We start from the raw sequence: 19,245 nt of genomic DNA, 5'->3' as shown, positions 1-19,245 counted from the left end.
CAATTTCAAAACTTGGAAGAGGGAACAGCTCAGATTGAGACGACGTGCTCGCGCCCAGAGCAATGCGAACGCGGTAGCAAAGTCTGATTATTGTGCTCGCCTTGCAAGAGCATATCATCGACAATTTTGAGTAAATCTTAAATGTCCTCAAATTCGTGATCAGTTTTTGATACTGAAGAAGTCACCAGCGTTGGCGACACCCATGGGGACGCGGGTGAACCGGAAGCGACCCTCCTCAGTAATGAAAGTTGTTAGGTCCGCAGACTCTGGATCTAGAGGAATCTGGAAGACCCATGGACAGGCCATATTGGCAAAGCACTTGGCTTTGGGGCTTCACCCAACTTGAGGAGGTCGGCAACAGAGCGGGCTGGGTGGTAGGGCGCTGGATGGCCAGGTTCAGGCGGCGGAAATCATTGACAAGACGGACTCCTTTGGAGCTTTTCGGTACAAAATGGGCGCGAGATGTCCAACGTGTGGCGTGGAAGACTGGCTCAATGATTGGCTTTCTTGCCCAGACGCAACTCTTGCATAAGACTGCGTGCGTCTTCCCGATAGTGGATGGGGACGGCCCTGGCAGTGGCAGCCTGCTCCGGGATGAATATCACTGTCGGGCTTGAGAGTGAACTTGGCTGGGGAACAACGCATTGGCCCTACGTCTGGAGGAAGCTTGTCTACCAAAACGTCAGAGAAGTCGGCCTTGATGCAGTCAATGGAATCCTCAGGATAGACGTCAGGCTCCAGTTCATGGACCTCACCATGGGACGTGCGAGGGGCTGGTTTGGGACGCTGAGGGCGGGAGCCGGTGCCCAGGGCAGCCACACGCGGGTGAGGACCAGTGGCAGCAGTGGCATTGCCAATGGGAAGGGGAAAAACTTGGGAAGGATGCCCAATTCTACACAGTCTACATGGGAGAGCAAAAACTCACTCTTAAGACTTTTGGAGACGATGGCAGAGAGCTTATGAGAACGTCCAGCAATAAGTGACTTTGATCTTGATGGCACCCTCGCAGGAAATAGGTGGTGGAATTGCAGGCTTTGAGAGGCATGGCCATGCACTCATAGTCGAAGCCGGCAAGCATGACGATGTCCCACGCGATGCAGCTGACTGTGGCGCCGGAGTCTGGCGTGACGGCCCACGTCAGCAGCGTTCTTTGTTTTTCTGATAGAGACGCCATGACGGGACGAGGAGTGGGAATGCTACTGGCGCGCGGAGAAGCGGGTCGCTGACAGGCTGAGGATTACAATCAGCACGTGATTGACCGGAGCGCTTCCGAGTGACGGAGGACACGGTAGCCCCGGACGGAATCGGATTCAGAGAGATGGAAGCAATTCGGGCATCCTCATCAGAGTCAGAGGAGCTGTAGCCGCTATAACCATTGACCTGGCGGGCTGCTGGCACCTGGCGCCTTGTCGTGGCTTGGTGAGCGGCGGCAGTGGTGGTGCCCTTGGCCTGAGCACTATAAGCCTTGGCCGCAGGACAGACCACGTTGTGAGAAGGGGAGGTTGTGGAAGTGGCCAACCACTCCACAGAACCGACAAGTGTGGTTGGTGGCATTGCAAGCGTCCAGGGGCGTGCACACGCCCACAGTTGGCACAGGGGGTCGGGAGGAGGAATTGTTGCCAGAAGATCCCTTGCCAGCCGATTTGTTCCTGCCTTTGCCTTTTCTTGTGCGCGCCAGAGTTATTGGGGAGCCGCTCCGACCCCCGGATGATGCATTGTTGACCTTTGGTGCCCTTTGCAATCTTCTTGGACGTGGCATTGGTTTTCGAAAGGTCGGTCGGCGATGGGTTGTCCAAGCGCAAGAACTCCTTTTTTAAATCCAAGTCAGTAGTGTGGGCAATGGCAACCTGGACAAGACATTCACAAGCCGTCATGGAATCAATGTCAGCCTGCTCGTAGAGAAGGCAGAGCTGGAGCCAAAAGGCGTCCCAGTCCTGACCCGGAGACTGGCGGCATTTCAAAAAATTCGACTCGACGCATGAAGAGGGGGTAGTCCTCCTCGAGTACTCAATGAGGAGGTCGAAGCAGGACTGGTCGGTATCCAAGGTGGCGTCGAAGACGGGCGTGGTGTGCTTGATGAGCCTGTTGATGTGCTGTGTGAGGGTGAGGTCAAGGCAGGTCTTGAAAATGTACTGCTGGGTCTCCAAAGGAACAAGTGTTGTACTGGTTGCTTTTGAAATAGACCCGGAAATCTTGACGCCAAGCAGCAAAAGAAGCGGGAGTTGCCTTGCAGAGAGAGCGTCGCCGGTTTGGAGGGAGGCGGGCAGCTTGACCTTCGAAGAGGACGCAACTGGATCGGTCATGGACCGGGCTGACGGATGCTGGAGTAAACTAGGAGCACTCAGAGCCGCATGACGAGTCGCAACGTCAAGGGAATGTTGTTCCATGGCCGCTTCCAACTCGGACACGGCGTCGAGAGTGGCCTCACGGGCCGCAACACACTCCCTGGCGGCAGAGGACTGCTCGCTTCAAGGGTGTCAGTCTCCATGTCGGCCTGGATGGCCACGTCAAGCAGTTCGAGGTAGCAATCCTCCATTCGGCCCTCAAGGTCACGGATCTTGGTCAAGGCTGACGTGAGGTCAGTGACGGAAGCTGAAAGGGCACGGGCGCTGGGTGGGCGGGCACGAGCAGCGGACAATGTCTCTTGGGATTGGTTCTGGAGGCGGGTGACACGACCTTTGAGGCCGGCAATGCTGCGCTTGGCATCACCAATCTGGGCCGTGGCCGCGGTCTTGGCCGGGTCCAGGGTGGCCTCGGGCATGGTGGGCGTGGCAGGAGGGCGTTATAGAGCGTAATAGTAACTTACGACTGCGCCATTATCGAGTCGCATGTGCACGTTATCAATGCTAGAAACTGACTGCTTTATTTTCACCCAGCCCAGCAGCAGCCCCCAGCTGCTAATGGCGGGAAATACGAAGAGGCTAAATGCGATATCACAATAATGAGAGCTATCATATGAACACGGATCAGTCCAATGTTCATCTTTGAACTTGAACTTAGCCAGACCGACCTTTTTGACCGGTTTTACTCTAAAGCGTCGGCTTTTGAGTAATAATCGACCCTATTTCAAGAACATGATGATCTGACGGATTACTAAGTGTCACATGGACATATTGGATCAGACCAGGGTCATTGGAAAAGACCAAAGCTGGATTCTTCGTTGATCAGCTTACCCCTCTCGTCTCACCAGAGAGACGACTGCCACATTGGTTCAAAATCCTTTTTGAATTACAACAGAAATATCCCAACAAATCTTGTTAATTTTTAGCCATATGAGCGCCAAATTTGAGCCAGAATTCAATAAATCAATCATGTCAAAATTACTTCTTGTGGTTTTTGCAAGGAAGAAGACTGTTAAGATGGATTTGCGCATTTCTCTCAATACTTGAAAAGGTGTTTTGACCACTGTGGTGAGACGGGTGAGACGAGAGGAGAGGAGACGACTGTGTCCAAGAATCCAGCTCAAGTCGAGAACGCTATTCTCTCTAGTGGTTACACCAACATGGTGGGAGAAATTGTGCAAGATCGCAAACTCCTCCAGCTTTTCAAACGACTAAGATGTCGATTTCGAAATGGGAATATGCCCATCAGGACTAACCTCCCACTCTGCAACGCTAGCCGGAAAATTAAAGTCCCCTACAAAGAAAACTTTCGAGCAAACTGCCTTATCCAACTCATTTCCAGTGAATTGGAGAGCTGACATAAAGGAGCTTACTGAACAAGAAGGAGGTCTATACATTGTTACAATTGACAGATCAAGCCCTCGGATATGACAAATCGAGACTTCTACTTCTCCACTCGACATTTGTTCATGACTAATGTGCAAATCATTCCTAACATATAGGGATACACCCCCATTATCCCGACATTATCCCGAGATCCTTGATTGAATTTACCGATTCCGTTGGGTTCCGGTGATTATCGATATAAATAAGTGGGTCTTTACCAGCTTGGTCGTATGTCATAATACGAAATTTATCCCCATTTAACTCCCATGTTCTGTGCTGGCACCCCATCGTACAATGCGTCTAAGTCGCTTTGCAACTCTGTCCCACTCGCTGACTTTTCTTCCAGACACTAACTTGGTGTCGTCAGCATAAGAGGAGATTACAGACTCAAGGGGTAATTCATGTAGTGGTGCGATAAAGAGTATGAAGAGAATTGGGCCTAGTATAGTGCCTTGTGGACCTCCGGATAAGACTTGGCAAGTGCGACTCAAGCACCTTCAACTGGAACAACTTGGCTGCGGTTGTTCAGGAACTCTTTGATCCCAGAATACGTATTTCCATTGATACCTATCTTATTTAAACAATCTAAGAGTAGATTGTGGTCTACTTTTTTAAAAAGCTTTAGCAAAGTCCAAGTAAATAACCTCTACACATTCATTATGTTGCAGTCCCTCAATTACGTGCGTCAAAATGTTGAATGAGTTGAGTCACTGTGTTAAAATGAGTACGAAACCAATGTTGTTGGTCAGGAATACTACCTCTTTTGTCAAGGTATTTGAGAAGCATTTCATTTACAACCTTTTCCATGACCTTGGTAATATTTGACGTTAGGGATATTGGTCTATAATTGCCGGGTATACCCCTATCTCCTCCTTTATAAATTTGCACAATATGGGCAGTTTTTATTGCATGAGCACCCGACCCTCGGATAAAGATCTATTTATAAATTATGTTAGTATTGGAGCAATGGCTTGTGCAGTGCGTTTAAAGAACTGGGTTGTCACGCCATCAAGTCCTGGAGCACTCGAAAACTTCAAGGCTTGAATGGCTTTACGAACATCGTGCACATCAATGAAAAATTCGCTAGCGAGGAATTGCTGTTACCCAAATGAGGTCCATTGCTCCATGATCAACTGGGATTGAAAATACAAAAGCAAATTGATCACTAAGAATATTGGTTAAATTGATTGGATCAGATACTTCTTCATCGTTTTTTAGTCTAAGGGGCCCTACAGGGGGTGTGATACAGATGTCATGGTATATAACTGATCCACTTTGGGGGTCTAGTGTAATTGCTTTGGGCGTTTTTGTTCACAAAATGATTTTATTTATTGTTAGATCAGACCTATGACGGCAGTTACGGCTCAATCTCAGCATGTTTCTGACTTTCCCAAACAGGGATTTGAATTTGATATTTAAATTTCCATCGGTAAACCAAGTATTGTATAAAGCTCAGGTAGTAACATAAAGATGAATGACAATCTTTCATGGTAATTACAGCACGGATTGCATTACTTCCAGTGGCTAGTATAGGTTTAACTTTGTTTTTCGAGGTCTATTCTTGACTTAACCGATCTTATGAATGTAAAAATATTTCCTAGTGGGATCGACTTAGCCGATCAATCAGCTATAGTTTTGTTTCCCTTGAATTACATTTTTCAAAGTAAGCAGAATTTCTCTCAAGCATGCTTTTTTGTGGGTCGAGGACTTTTCGGTCACAGTGCCACATGAAAAAACTCGAGTCTCAAGAAAGAATTGGGCTTCTTGATTTGCTTCTTTTTCGGTATGCGCTTCAAATAAAGCAACGCTCAAATCTCATTCATAAACATCAAATCTTATCTTTCGATGTCTTCATCTAAGATGGCTCTATTGACTCGGCAACTCTGACATCCTTGTTAAACCAATCATTCACATCGCCTCCCATTTCTTTCGCGTCAGATGGGCAATGATAATACTCACCAAACCTTGCAGATATAATACACTTTCTGTCCAATCAATTAATTAGAGAGTCCCCAAAGCATTATCGCCACGAAAAATTTAGTTCATAAATTTGCATATACATTACGCAAACCTAATTTTGTTTCTGTCTTGAATGTCGAGATCCTGAGATTGAAACATGAGTTAAGGGCGGATTTGAAGTTGATTTGCACGTTGAGCAGAAATCTAGAAGGATTGCAATGGCGTAGGCCGAGGAAAAATATTGCATTTTGACGTCGAGAAGTAATGTGAGAGAGCTGAAATTTTGTTTTTAAAAGGACTCAAACGAAGCTTTTGAAATGAGAAACGTCAAGATAGCGCCCAAATCCGGTTTTCGTCAATCCTCTTGCTTTTCCTCTCAACAATAAATGGAATAATTTTCCTCGCAGTGCCAAATGAGTAATCGATTTTCCTAAATGTGATGTGCAAACTGTTGAAAGAAGAAAAAAGGTCGCAAAAAGCCTCTCGAATTTCTGCTCAACGTGCAATTGGCCATCCAAGTCTGACTTAAATTATCTTAAACATCTACATAATCCCTACAAATATTTGAGGGGATCTAACTGTGCGTACATACTCGTGCGAGCCCGAAAAAGAAGAGAGGTTCTAACTAACCGGGATCTTCTAAGGCTTTTCAAACTGCACTTTAAGCCTTTGCGGTCACTACAATTGGCCCTAAAATCTGGTTTGGGACAAATTCACTCATGGATGCTGTTTGAAATGTACAGTATCAGATACCCTTCGTATCTTCTCTGAATACTTTCCATGTAAATTCCCAACCTTTTAAGTTGCTTCCAATACGAGAGCTCTATTATTCTCTCAATGTTCCGAATGAAACAACTTTTGACTTGTTCGACTTTTAACCAATGTAAAATTTAACGACAAGGAAAGGACAAGTCCTTGCTTTCTACAAGAAAAGATTGTGCCCATTGTTCGTCTGGTACAATTATTACCCCAAAAAGATATGTATTCTTTTCCCTTTTTCGGACCTTTGAATATCTTTAGATTGTTTATCACATCTACTAATCATAGTGTTTGACTTTTCCCGAACAATACAAATTAAATTAAGTTTAAATTGAAAATTCTAAATCTCTCTGCAACAGTTGCTTGTCCACACTTGGACGAGGCAGTTATAATAAATCGCCTTGTCCAAAGTTAGTATCGTGTATTGTATTACATTTATATTTCTTACTTTTATTTGCAAAAAATGTAATGATACCATAGAGGAAGCAAGGCTTAGAGAGTGCGATGGGAGTTAGCCAGACGGACTCGTTTTCACAGCTGATGGGTACATTTGAAAGGTTGTAAGGGCATGGTATCTGACTTTTCAATCCGCGGGAGTTGCACTGTCCATTGGTTACCGATTAAGCTGCAGTAAGAATCCCCAACAAACTCGATTATTACTCTTCTTTGATGATCCTATCTTTGGATTCAAACGTCCAATAGATCCAACCTCACATTTTGACAGCATGACCCATCTTTAATTGGAAATGCTAATAGACTTTTTTTTACTTTGAGGGATTGCTCCAAAAAGTTTTATGGACGCAACCCGCACAATTCAATGGACGAGAATCCGGTCAAAAAAAATATAATTGCACCATCTTTTTAGCTTTATTGGTCTTGTTTAAGTTAAGTGATATTCTACCATTGACTTACAGTAATGAACAGTTTTCATCTGTTTTGCCTTTAAAAACTTTTTGTTGATTGATTGCATCTTGTATTGTCATATTTAGAGGAGCATCATTGGACCCCTACTTATAATTGGAGAGAAATTCTGAGACCGTCGCACCCACACTAAAAGAAGGAAAGGCTCAGAAGAATGTTGCCACTTCAATTTAAATTGAACAAATTTAGCCCGCTAAGAACGCCTTAAGTTACAAACCACATACAAAGATCGTTTATTACAGTGCGCACAACGCATTTACTTTTCCTTCGAATCAGACATACTCACCGTACCTTTCTTCGATGAGAGCCATAAACCATCATATTCTAGCCATCCGCGCGGGTTTGGTAACCCTGAGTCATGAGGTTCTCTGCATTTCATGAAACGTACCATTTGGCTCCGTCTCATATCGGTGAGGGACCAATTTTGAAGGAACTGGGGGAACAAGCAGTGGTCCGTTCGTTCTCAGTTTGACGATAAACTGCTCCGTTTCTTTCACATTAGAGACGAAGACAACACCAATCAGTGACACGTTCATTACCGCAAGACGATAGTTGTATTCGGATAATTCAGCGTTTCATGTCTGTTAAAAGCATGGCTGGATTTGATCTCGACAATAGAGACCCAAACAATCTCAATGAACATCTTCAGGTAAGAATTTTTAGATTGCAAAAATAGTAATTGAGATGCGTTTAAGTACGATTTAAAGAGTTTTTGAAACTCATAGTAATTATTGTAATATTTTATCAACACCTTGGTGGCTCTACAAGGCGATGAAAAATAGCATTTGAATGCAGAATGTTGAAATTATTGACATTGTAAATGTAACAAAAGAGTTACAAAACATTTCGATTTTGTTAACATAATTTGGAACTAAGAAAGCTAATCGAGTCCTTCAAGGATCGTTGACGGGATTAACTACGCAGTTTCAAGCTCTTGATTGTGTTTTTTGCCAGATGGCTGGCCAAAGGGAACATGGATGCATCAAAGTCCCATGGCGAAAGTATTACTTCCTGTTATAGCCAAGCCAAGAAGCTTTTTTTCCCAACCAGCTTTGAATATAATCATTTAAGACCTAGGTTTAAAGTTTCAAAACGATCAAATGGCTGCTGCAGAACTGAAAGCCATGCAAACTTTTCTGCAATACAAACTAGCCTCTTCACAATCATCAAAGAGGACGACTATTGTTCAATGTTCCTTTGGGTGACTCGTGAAAGTACACGACAATCCTAAATTTTAACTGATTGTCAAATGCTACCAAAAGTCGAATTCTTGCTTAACTTTTGCATTTGAGTTCCTTCAACTCATATTTGAATTATCTTATCAAGGGAAAAATTGTAGCTTATAGGTACATATGAACAAAACATGAACTTTTGATTTGCCCAATATTTTGACGTCGATCTAAATCTTGCATTTTTCATGTGCGACCTTTAACTGATCCTTGCGAGAGTGCACCTGAGCCTTTGCGCTAGATGGTTCCAAGGTCACATGGAAGAACAATATTCTAACAGAATGTAGCCTAAAATATTGCAATGCTCATCCATTGACTCAGATTTTAGCAATGCAAAATTGCAATTAGTTTTGAAGAATACAATTTACTTAACAAAATCAGCCAACGTTATAAGAAAACTAATCTAACATTGATAAGAATGCGCTTAAACCGAAGGCAACTTATATTTGAAGACATGCAAAGCCCGTTTGAAACAAAGCCCGTTTGAAACAAAGCCCTTTTTTCAAGCACATATTTTCCCCGCTTTTCAACGTAATTGTTTTGGATTTATTTCCACAACTCTCGTTGAAGGCCACTAGAGTAGACTTTGCACGAATTTTTCCTCGTCCACAACTGCCAATAGCGTCAAGACGGATGGTGTCGACCAATTGGAACCATTAACGACAGAGTCCAAGGGGCGAATAGATCCTTGGCAAAGTCAATTTCCGGCTTCAGCATTTAACACTCCGTCTGAAATGTTCCAATCCAGGTAATGTGGGACGATGTCATTGGAGAACCAGAGGGGATACGCAGCCCGGATTGGGCGTGGAACTGTTCCTACAAGTGTTTTCGAGGAACAAAGAACTGCTGTTATGTTTTGCTGGCTGTCATTTTTGGTCCATGCGTGGCTTTCTGCTCGGCCATCAATTTTGCCTGCCTGGCGTTTCAGGTGAGACATGGCTTATATCCTTTCTTATTTTAGCGTCAGGTAACCAAGGCCTCGGTTCCATTGATTCAATAAAAGGCACCAGCCAAGCTAAACGACTCGGTGTTCCTTGAACTTATGAAATATTAATCGTTGGCATTCAAATACACGTTGGACCATGTCTACAAACAGGATTATACCAATAAAACCCACTCTCATCGAGCAAATCAATGGTCGCCTGGGCTCAGAACAACTTAACGCCGTGTCTCCTCTTAAACAGTAACCTTTGGACTTTTGGTTCTTCAATTATTCAAAACATCCAATCGTCCAATTTGCTTCCCACGCGATAACAAGTTATCGTTCGTTACATCCCAAATGGGACGCGACTTCATTGCTTCTTGTTATATTACAAAGGGACTCCCCTTCCGTCGTTTCCTCATGAGATTGTGGTGGATAACCAAAATGGTTCCGTTGAATCTAGGCCGAGAAGGACAGCCCCGGAACATGCAAAGAACAAACGACACAATCATGACACTAGAAACCCTTCAGAAAGAAATGCCGTTGAGTCCTTCACAGTAAACTCAACTTGTACTGTACTCCCGAAAAGAAGAATGCAGCACCATTCCCAAAACTCCCCCTTCTAGCAATTCTCTTTCCTCCCCTGAACCACTCCGAGAGCGCCAATCACCACCAGACCCGACAGAGAGAGTCCAGGGAATATCCACGAACGGAATCCATTGGTAGTACACCAAGCTAGTTCCTCGCTCGGGTTCGGTATTAGACCAAAACTAGGTCAGATTGAGATTTAAAGAGGAGCCACCTAAGCAATAGGCACGATATACTTCAATGATATTTGGATGACTTTGAAAACTGAGGAATCCATTAGTCCCAAAATTAGGTCGTAACATGACAAGTGAACGAGCTAAACATTCTTAGTTGGTTGCGATGTTCAAAAAATTGGTGCAGTTTGATCAATACGTGAGGAACTGTGGGCAAATCTTGACTTGTTCCTTTTCGACCTTTGTCTGCTATGAACATGGAACAGGGTTGCTCGTGCGAAAAAAAGGCGAGCGGAAGGAGAGAAACATGATTGTACGTTCTTATTTTCATTTTCAGCATATTTGGTGTATTGGTCCGTTCTTGCGAAGTTGGAAGATCAACTGTTCGTTTGTTCGGTCTTGTTTGAGCATTGGACTGGCAGCTTCTTGTGGACCTTGCGCCGAAACGTGTGGCCTTTACTTTTCCAAGATAAAAGTCCGATATCAAAGATTACCCGATAGAGATCATGACGAGAAGGATATCATGGTGGTTTGAGGAGCAACACCCGCAGTAAAGAGAAAGAACCAATCTAAATGAAAATTCAAATACTGTTTATGCTCACTTCTCCTAGACCTCACCTTTCAATAAACAAGATCGAGTAAATCAAATATTTTCTGATGGTTCTTTATTTAATTTGACTTCTATTTGTAGAACGGATGGATGTAATCAAGGCCGTCTCTCGTGTAAAGCCACGAGACATGCCATGTTCAACAGTGAACTACCACTCAACACCATGAATAATTGATTGGTTGGCCTTTGAAATTAAACATGCATCTTCCAGGTCCCAACGTCTAAAATCGAATCCGTACTCGTATATCCAACTTTGGCTCTCAATTTGCCATCCCAGAGCAGATTCCTATCATTGACAGAGCAGTTTTATAGAATCTAGTAATAGCCGAAGCTCACCTGCTCGTAATTGTGGTTTGACGGGTAGAGCTACGTCCACTAGGTAGATATACAGAGCTGGTATACAGAGTTGAGGAATGAACCCATCAGGCAGGGACCAGGTGATCACAGTTCGAGACCATTGGACCCTCAGGCTACCTGTTTCTAGGCTGGAAGATGAACCGTAGCGTGCCCAAACCTAGGATAGCTGCCAAATCTAGCCGATATCGACAGGAGAGGCTACCCAAACCCAAGGAGCCGAGCTAGCGCGTTTACTTTGTAGTACGTTAGCTTATCAGAGACGCGCAGCTGATTAAAAAAGTGCGTTGGTCAGCGTGGTTAAGGACGCCCGGTCAAAGATAGCACCATTGTTCAAAGGGCGTTCATCCGGTCCTGTAGTCTTCGAAAAGGTGCATAATCAAGAACATGTCTTCCATGAGATTGTTCATCCTCGTGGCCTTCTTCGGCCAAGGTCTGACCCTTACCCTGCAGCCCCCGGAGAACCAATACATTCAAATCGGTGCTGTGGCCAAGCTCATGTGCCAGTCCTCTGATCCCATCCGCTCTTGTACGTGGACTACACCATACAAAGGCGTCTACTCATTGGAATCTGGATTGAGAGCCGAATCTGGTCGTTTGGAATTTTTCGCCGAGGATGAGGAAAATGATTGCGGGATCTTGATCTCTGCTGTGGAAGAGAAGGATTATGGACAATGGACATGCTCTGTTGGTGTGGTGGAGAATGAAGAGGTCACGACAGCCAATGGTCAATCCTTCCTTTTCAAGGCCTCCAAGCCAGAGGAGATTGTAATCAGCGCCCCCACTAACAACGGCTCTATCGATATCGATGGATCTGAGAAGGAAATCTCTTGCAAGGTCACCAATGCTCGACCTGAGCCAATCGTCTCTTGGTATGTCGGAGAAGAGGAGCTCGTGGGTTACGAGACGAGAGGATCCCTCACGAAGGAGACCAGCGAGGCTACCCCCAGCTTCACCCAAACTTTGGTGTATCGTCCCAAGAAAGAGCACGCTAACCAAACTTTGAAATGCGTCATTGATCACGTGGGTCTGGATGCTGGCGAGAAGATGGAAACCGGCATCTATCTGAGATTTCCTGAGGATGTGAATGAGGCTGCTTTTACCCGAAAGCAAGAGACCGTCGATTCCGGCGAATCATTCACTGTTTTTGTCGCCATTGCAATCGCCGTAATTGTTTCCTTTGTGGTCATTGGGTCAGTCTATTTGGTTGTTCGAAGATTGAGAGCCCGCCGCAATCACGAGGTGATGGATGAGGAGAAGGCCCCCGAGGAGAAGGTCGATGGAACTAGCTCAAATGGTGATGCCGTGGCTGCCAACGATGACGACCAAGCTGCACTCAGTCCCAAGAAGACCATGAAGTTCACGCATCGAATGGTGACACTCTTTGGCAAATCTGAAAAGGATTCCAAGACGGAAGACAAGAAGGAAACAAAGGACGAGGAATGCAAGGAAGAGGTCAAGGAAGCCGATGACCAAGTGGATAAGTCTGACGAAGTTGAAAAGACCATGGAAGAAGTTCTCGAGATCGAGAAGACTGATACCGCCGAAGAAGACGCCAAGGACAACAAGACGACCGAAACCAAACGGAAATCTCGTTTTAGTGCCATCTTTGACAGACTGAAGCAAGGAAAGAAAACTTCATCCAAGGGTTCTGAGAAAGAGGAAAGCTCGGAGATGACCGACAAGTCTGAGGAGGAGAAAGCGGAGAAGGCCACAGAGGATGAGAAAGAAACGGAAAAAGAAACTGAAGCTGAAGAAACTGCCGAGGAATCGAAGGAAACCACAAAGTTGCCTTCTGATACCCCTGTCTAAATATTTCCTTTTTTTAATTCTTAAGAAATATCTAAGAAACCACCAAACCTGCTCATAAAAATGTCGATCCGAAAAGAGGACCGAACCGTCGTAATGTGAAATAAACAAAGTGTCCGAACTTGTAGTTTCAAGCAATATTTCGAAAAAGAGAACTTCAAATTAGAAAATATGCTAGGGCGACGAAATCACATATATCTTGATATGCAATGTTACATGAATTTTCAAAACATGCGTAGCTGAGGGGTTTATGGTGTAGCATGTTTCGGTGTATGGTGCCAGGGGACTCTGACAAAATGTTCCGATCAAGACAACTTTTGGTCTTTGTGGGGCTCAGGCTGGCCAGGTAGCAGTTTTAGATTTTTTTGATTTTCCAAAATTAGCATCATTTCAAGGCCGCTAGCATTGGAATTTTTTTTATTAGCATTGGTCTGGTCTTTTTAGCATCAAACTAGCATTATTTGCATGGTCCGAGCATTGTGAAATCTTGTCTAGCATTTTAGCATTTTCTGAGCATTATTTTTTGGATCTCTTTCCCATTCCATGAAATTGATACGTTGTAGCCACAAAGTGATTTCCATTGGAATAAATACTTGCATTAAGCAAGCAAATATTGTATTCTAATTGATTCTCAATTCAAAAGCAGATTTAGCCAAATTTCTGTTTTTAACCAGGCTTTGGCGCACAAAAACATTTTGGGTTGACTGGCACAAATAAAAAAAAAATGATTAACATGGTCAGTGCGCGTATAAGGACGAATTACCAGTCCTTAAGTAAATACAAGTATGGGGTAATTTCACTTTAATATCTAAATGAACATAAATATTTGCTTAGTTTCATTGTATTCGGAAAAGTATGCCGCCACACATTTGAGGTGAACCAAATCACAAGATTCAAAAGTAGCAAAAAAAAGATTCAAAATAGAAGAGATAGACAACAATTGAGCTCTATGGATAATGTCCGGTTTGAAGTATGATGTACGATAAAAAAACCAATTCAAAATTAGGAGAATATCATAAACACAACTGCATCAATTTTAACTCCAAGGTCTTTCTTTAGATTTTCTTGTCTTTCAATTTTTTTATATATACAATTGTCAAAATATTGCCTGAATATACCCTGTCAAAGAGTGCCAAATGTAACTGAATTGTGAATCTGGAATCCTTTCTGAGCACCATGAATAAGAGGCCTTTTTTAAAGTAGCATTGCTCTACTAGCATTTTCGAATTCCATTTAGCATTCTTTTTTTGGAATCGATTTTGCGCGAGTTAGCATTGCTGGCCGAAAAAAAACCTGGCCAGCCTGCTGGGGCTTGACTTGAAAGCCAAACAACATGTATCATCAAACTTTAAGCTTTGGTATTGTAAGAAGAGTAAAAACTTGTGGCTTTCTCATCTTGGGAGGTCTTCATCGACTTGTCATCCACGCTCTGCAAACTGCAATCCAAGTTCTTCATATCTGGTTGCGCGTCTCTCTATTATTGGCCATCGCGCTCAAGCTCTCCATATGGACCAATTTTGAACTGTTCCAAAGATACCTACCCAATCACACTCATCAGCTCCACATCCCCTTAAACTTCATAGTCTCCAATGTAACTATCCCGTTACCATCCATCGTTGCTCACATTCTTCAGCACTTATTGAGCTGTCATTTTCTTCTAGTACCAGGAATCCGGGTTGACTTCGACTCACCTTCAGGGTAAAGTTCTTTTAACGACACGGCCAAACATCTCCATGCCCATGGTTCCACCTAGCCATTCAATCTTGGTTTCGGGACAATTGTATTCTCTTTCCATCGTCCTGCATGTGCCCGAATCGCCGCCAAATCTCACTCAAGGCATGTTTAAGATGTGCTTGAACTTGGTGAATGTCTGGGGTAACTCGACCCTTATAGCCGAAGATCCCCGAAGTTCCCAATGGTCTTTCCCGGATCCCAAGTTCGGCATGTGCCGATTGGGGTTGCTCAAATATAGCTCTAGCTTGGTACAAAGCATTTCTGGCCTGATACGATTACCTTTATTCATGGCTGATTGGGACTCTCAAGGACAGATTCTGACCTTTCCTGTCACCTTCAGTCACCAGGTAAGTCGTTATTAGTACGATAAATTTTGTGACTGGTTTGCTACCTGAAACTTGTTTCAATTAACAGGAGAATCCAATCAATCCCTCATCGCACGTGATACTGACCATTTTGAGCCCCGATCTAGAAGTTTATGATGCCAGTGTGATCCTTTCCACGCAATATCATGGGCTTCGATACCTCATGTTCCACCATCCCTACATTACTAGCTTTCTGCTCATTCTAATGGGATTTTATGCATTTATTGCCCTTCTCGGAGTGTCAGGAATGTTCCGGTTGGTTTTAACATCAGCTGTGAATCGATACAATTAAACGAATTATTTTATTACGCAGAAAAGGGGTTCATTTCTTATATCACAGGTTGTTTGGGTTATTTTTGGTGGACTGTCTCAACCTTCAACCGTGGTTGAATCAGGTTGACGTTCCTCAGATTGGGGCATGATGAACCCGGAAAAGGGTGGAGCACTCGGCGAAGGCGTTTGACTTCTGCGTCCATGTTCTGCTAAGTAGGAACGCCTACTTTCCGCTAAAGCTTCTTCTAGTATACGATCTTCCAAATCCTCATCAGTTTCACTTAATGGACTTCGTGAGAAACTTCGACCTTCGCTACTGAATTGAGACGGACTGGCAGAATCTGGAAGGAAACCAATGCAACATGATTGCTTCTTTAGGTTAGGGCTCATACGTACAGGGGTGGCACAAAGTTCAAGGGTAATTGTGTCGTTAGTCAATTAGAAATCACGCATTCAAATTCGGGTCACTTTTTGTTTCCAATTCATTCAGGCATCAAGTAGCTATATATGTTTACTTTGAAGCTTTAAAACATTCTGACAAAGATTGAAGAAGGCCGAAAACTCGTTATAGACCTTCACAACCAGGGCAAATCCAATCATGAAATCCATGTGGTCATTACATCTTCCTAGTGTCCAAGAATATCATTACAAATACAAGCAGACATTATCATGAGTTTAGTTTTTCTATAGATTAAACAAGGATAGTTCAAATAAGGTTAATAAAACGGTCGCCTGCTGTGAAGCCAGTATGGGACGGCATCCCCATGGAGAAAGTCCGTGTCTTTGCTGATGCTGTTCCCAGAAGTCTCCAGATAATTGCGCATGCAAATGTGGTCAAATCGAATCACAACATAACCATCTCATTGAATTTTTCTATATTTCTTAAAAAAGAAGATCTAACTCACGCTACCTTATTGTAGAAATATGATGAAGCCTATGTGCCCGCGAACTTTGTGCCACCCTTGTATTTAGCACACACACACATACCATGTTTAAATTGCCAATTAGCTGTTTTACTATATACCTGGCTTTTGACAGAAATACCCAAACATACCTAAAAGATCATTAAAGCTAAAACCTCAAAACCTGTAGTTTTCAATAACAAGTTGGTGGATATTACGAGAACACTTGGTTAGCAATTGAATATGGATTAGCATATGGTATTTTCAACCATCACTCAGTCAGATGGAACTTAATGGTCTGGTTTTAATTTTTTTTAGCTCGAACGTGCCCCACGCTATTTGTGATGTCGAATTTTCAATGTCGCAAACGTAACCGGTTCTTTTTCTTTTCAAGCATTATCTCAGGGAAGCTCACAAAAAGTCAAAAGCGTTACTAAAAGCACACATATTTTTGGGGGGACATATTTCTCACAAATCTTGAAAGATCTTTTTCACACCCCCCGGGTAAACTTACTGTAATAGGAGGTATCTCGATATCTGGGGATGGATTCATAGCCATGGTCCACGAAATGATTGGCGGGTGGTCCTTGGTCATAGTCCCCGTAACCCCAGCTTCTGGTCCACGGGGAGGGTCGATTTGGTGGCGGAGGTTGGGGATGACTTCCATTGAGGCGAATCCCTTGTCCCGGAAATCGGGCTGGCTCACACAAGAGAAATATCAAGCCCGTAAGCAATCCGGAAACGTGGAAGAGCAACGATCGGGTTTCCATCAAAATGAGCAATTCAAACACTTCAAACAAGGCCAGAGGATGCCACAGAGACACGGCATCATAGAAGCATAGGATCTTTAAGGCAAACAACACCCCCGAGAGGCCTTGAACACATTCCTTCATGTAAAACGGCTCATTCTGAAGTTCATAGGCCAATCTGGACAAGATGACAAACACTAGACTAGTGCCCAAAATACTGGTGATCATGGTCAAGATGTACTTGACAAAACCTCGTCGCTTCTCCAATTGAAATCCTTTTATAAGAAAGGACACGAGACAGATGACGAAATGGAAGTCACTTTGATGTTCCACGGGGGCCGAAATGAGTCGAATCCATTGAGGAGACGTCGCAAAAATGTGATCACTGCTCAGACACACTAAAGAGGATCGGCTCGACCAGAACATTACTTTGTTCCAAGGTTTTTGGAACATATTCAAATGAGTGGCCGTCAAGGCCAGGGATGATATCACGGTGGCCGGGGATCCACTCAAGTCTTTGAGAGGCGTCAATGTTAAGAAATAATAACCTTTCGAGCCATACACGTACAACAATCCGGCTATAATACCGGACAAGTGCCCCAAAAACGAAGCATTGGGCACTGACAATTGTATCAGGAACAACTCGGACCAAGCTGCCAAACTGAAAATGGAACTCTGATTCGGTCCCGCTTGAGCCAGAACCTTCAGAGCAAATAACACGCCCGAGAAGCCAATACTGGCTTGCCGTAGCTGACCCGGGCTATCAAAACACTCAGCCCACGCCCAGGCCACACCCACATGCACCAGACCGGACAGACAAGTGAGAATAACCAGGATAAACGCGAAATGAACGGGTCCATAACGTCGTTCCAAATCCCGTCCTTTCCAAATGAACGAGAGCATGTTGTAATAGAGATGAATGTCTGAGGCGTGGAGGAAGGCATGACTCCACAATCGATGCCACTCCCCGTGGAAAATGACTCGATCCGGCCGTAGACACGCCCGATTGGGATCCGTGTACATGTGGGGCAAGAAAGTGGGGGCGTAACCCAGAAATAAGGCGGTCTGCCAGAGCAGAGTAGCTAACGTGACCACAGGGATGTTGGTCCATCCCACTTGGGTCAAGATCTCGTAGAGCAAGAGCACCAAGCCCAATTGCCACGGATTGGCCCGCCGACTGGACCGTGGACGCATGGCTTCGCAGTTCACGGGTAATGGCGGGTCTCGATCAGAGCGTCAACCCAAGACTACTTGTGGCGATGGTTTTCACTTCAGAAGAACTAACCGATTCATCACGGCGCAGTAATGGCGCAGGCACGTGTCAGAACCGGGACTGATGACATTCCACTAAAGACACGTGTGAATTCAAAGACCACTCAAAGATGATGCAATCATTGTACGAAGGAATCCAGTGGGTGTGAAGCGCTTGCCCACTTCAACACTGTGTTCGTTAGTTCTAAACAACCAATATGATTTGGGTAAATATGAAATTACAGCAAAGTTTTGGTTGATTGGTTGGTGAGAAAGCCACAAGCCCACAGATGAGCCTAAACGTTATTCTCCACCGATTAGTTGGCGGTGCTACTTTTTTAAATCTTAACCTGACCTAATCTAACCTAATCTAACCTAACCTAACCCAACCTAACCTAACACGATATTAATAACCCTTATAGTCTCTATCTAAATCTTTTAACATTTTGCCACAAATTTAAAAATGGGCACCGCCAACTAATCGGTGGAGAATAACGTTTGTCCCACAGATGAGCTAAAACGAAACTCACGGAACCTTCGGAAATGAACAATAACAAGGCATTTTTCTCGACACGGTGAATCGAACACGAAAAGTGCGCCAATTCCGATATGTTGCATAAGAGCACTTGCTCCTTTTTGTCAAAAATCCTCATGAGTTATTTTTTGCCATTATTGTACAATTTTTAGCATTGATTTTGCACGAGCTAGCATTGCTGGCTGAAAAAAACCTGGCCAGCCTGTTTGGTCATGCTCAAAGATGTTTGGAGCGATTCTTCCGACGAAGCGACAAGTGTCTCACAGATCGCAGAAAGTTGGAGCATGTTCCAAGTCCAAACTGTGAGCATGTCAGGCTCGAATTATGTTGTGAGTCGCAGCTTTATCGACACATTGTGCGAAAATCTGTGTCATGTAACTGGAC

The 19,245-nt window shown here is 44.0% G+C and overlaps 4 protein-coding genes across 4 annotated transcripts; 3 read left to right on the top strand and 1 right to left on the bottom strand.

The window, feature by feature from the left end:
• The first annotated feature begins 7,738 nt into the window (after positions 1 to 7,738).
• LOC131887991 (caveolin-3-like) lies at positions 7,739 to 10,921 on the top strand. The gene is made up of 3 exons (XM_059236747.1): positions 7,739 to 8,016; positions 9,345 to 9,524; positions 10,617 to 10,921. The coding sequence occupies exons 1-3, from the start codon at positions 7,945 to 7,947 to the stop codon at positions 10,812 to 10,814; spliced, it is 450 nt and encodes a 149-aa protein (XP_059092730.1). The 5' UTR covers positions 7,739 to 7,944; the 3' UTR covers positions 10,815 to 10,921.
• Positions 10,922 to 11,517: 596 nt separating this feature from the next.
• On the top strand, positions 11,518 to 13,173 carry LOC131887990 (uncharacterized). Its single transcript, XM_059236746.1, has one exon. It carries the CDS (start codon positions 11,631 to 11,633, stop codon positions 13,053 to 13,055), a length of 1,425 nt encoding a protein of 474 aa, XP_059092729.1. The 5' UTR covers positions 11,518 to 11,630; the 3' UTR covers positions 13,056 to 13,173.
• A 1,159-nt stretch (positions 13,174 to 14,332) lies between these two features.
• LOC131887989 (seipin-like) lies at positions 14,333 to 15,406 on the top strand (the record flags this gene model as incomplete). The annotated part of the gene is given in 3 exon segments (XM_059236744.1): positions 14,333 to 14,643; positions 14,714 to 15,133; positions 15,201 to 15,406. Coding segments are annotated over 3 exon segments (884 nt in total), but the record flags the coding sequence as incomplete, so codon positions are not given.
• A 28-nt stretch (positions 15,407 to 15,434) lies between these two features.
• On the bottom strand, positions 15,435 to 18,603 carry LOC131887988 (rhomboid-related protein 4-like). The gene is made up of 2 exons (XM_059236743.1): positions 16,841 to 18,603; positions 15,435 to 15,765 (listed from the first exon to the last, which is right to left on the bottom strand). Exons 1-2 carry the CDS (start codon positions 18,267 to 18,269, stop codon positions 15,521 to 15,523), a joined length of 1,674 nt encoding a protein of 557 aa, XP_059092726.1. The 5' UTR covers positions 18,270 to 18,603; the 3' UTR covers positions 15,435 to 15,520.
• Between the last annotated feature and the right edge of the window lie 642 nt (positions 18,604 to 19,245).

This window comes from Tigriopus californicus, chromosome 10 (assembly GCF_007210705.1).
Source record: "Tigriopus californicus strain San Diego chromosome 10, Tcal_SD_v2.1, whole genome shotgun sequence".
NCBI lineage: Eukaryota > Metazoa > Arthropoda > Copepoda > Harpacticoida > Harpacticidae > Tigriopus > Tigriopus californicus.
Note: the sequence above shows the minus strand (reverse complement) of the source record. Positions and strands in the feature narration are given on the sequence as shown.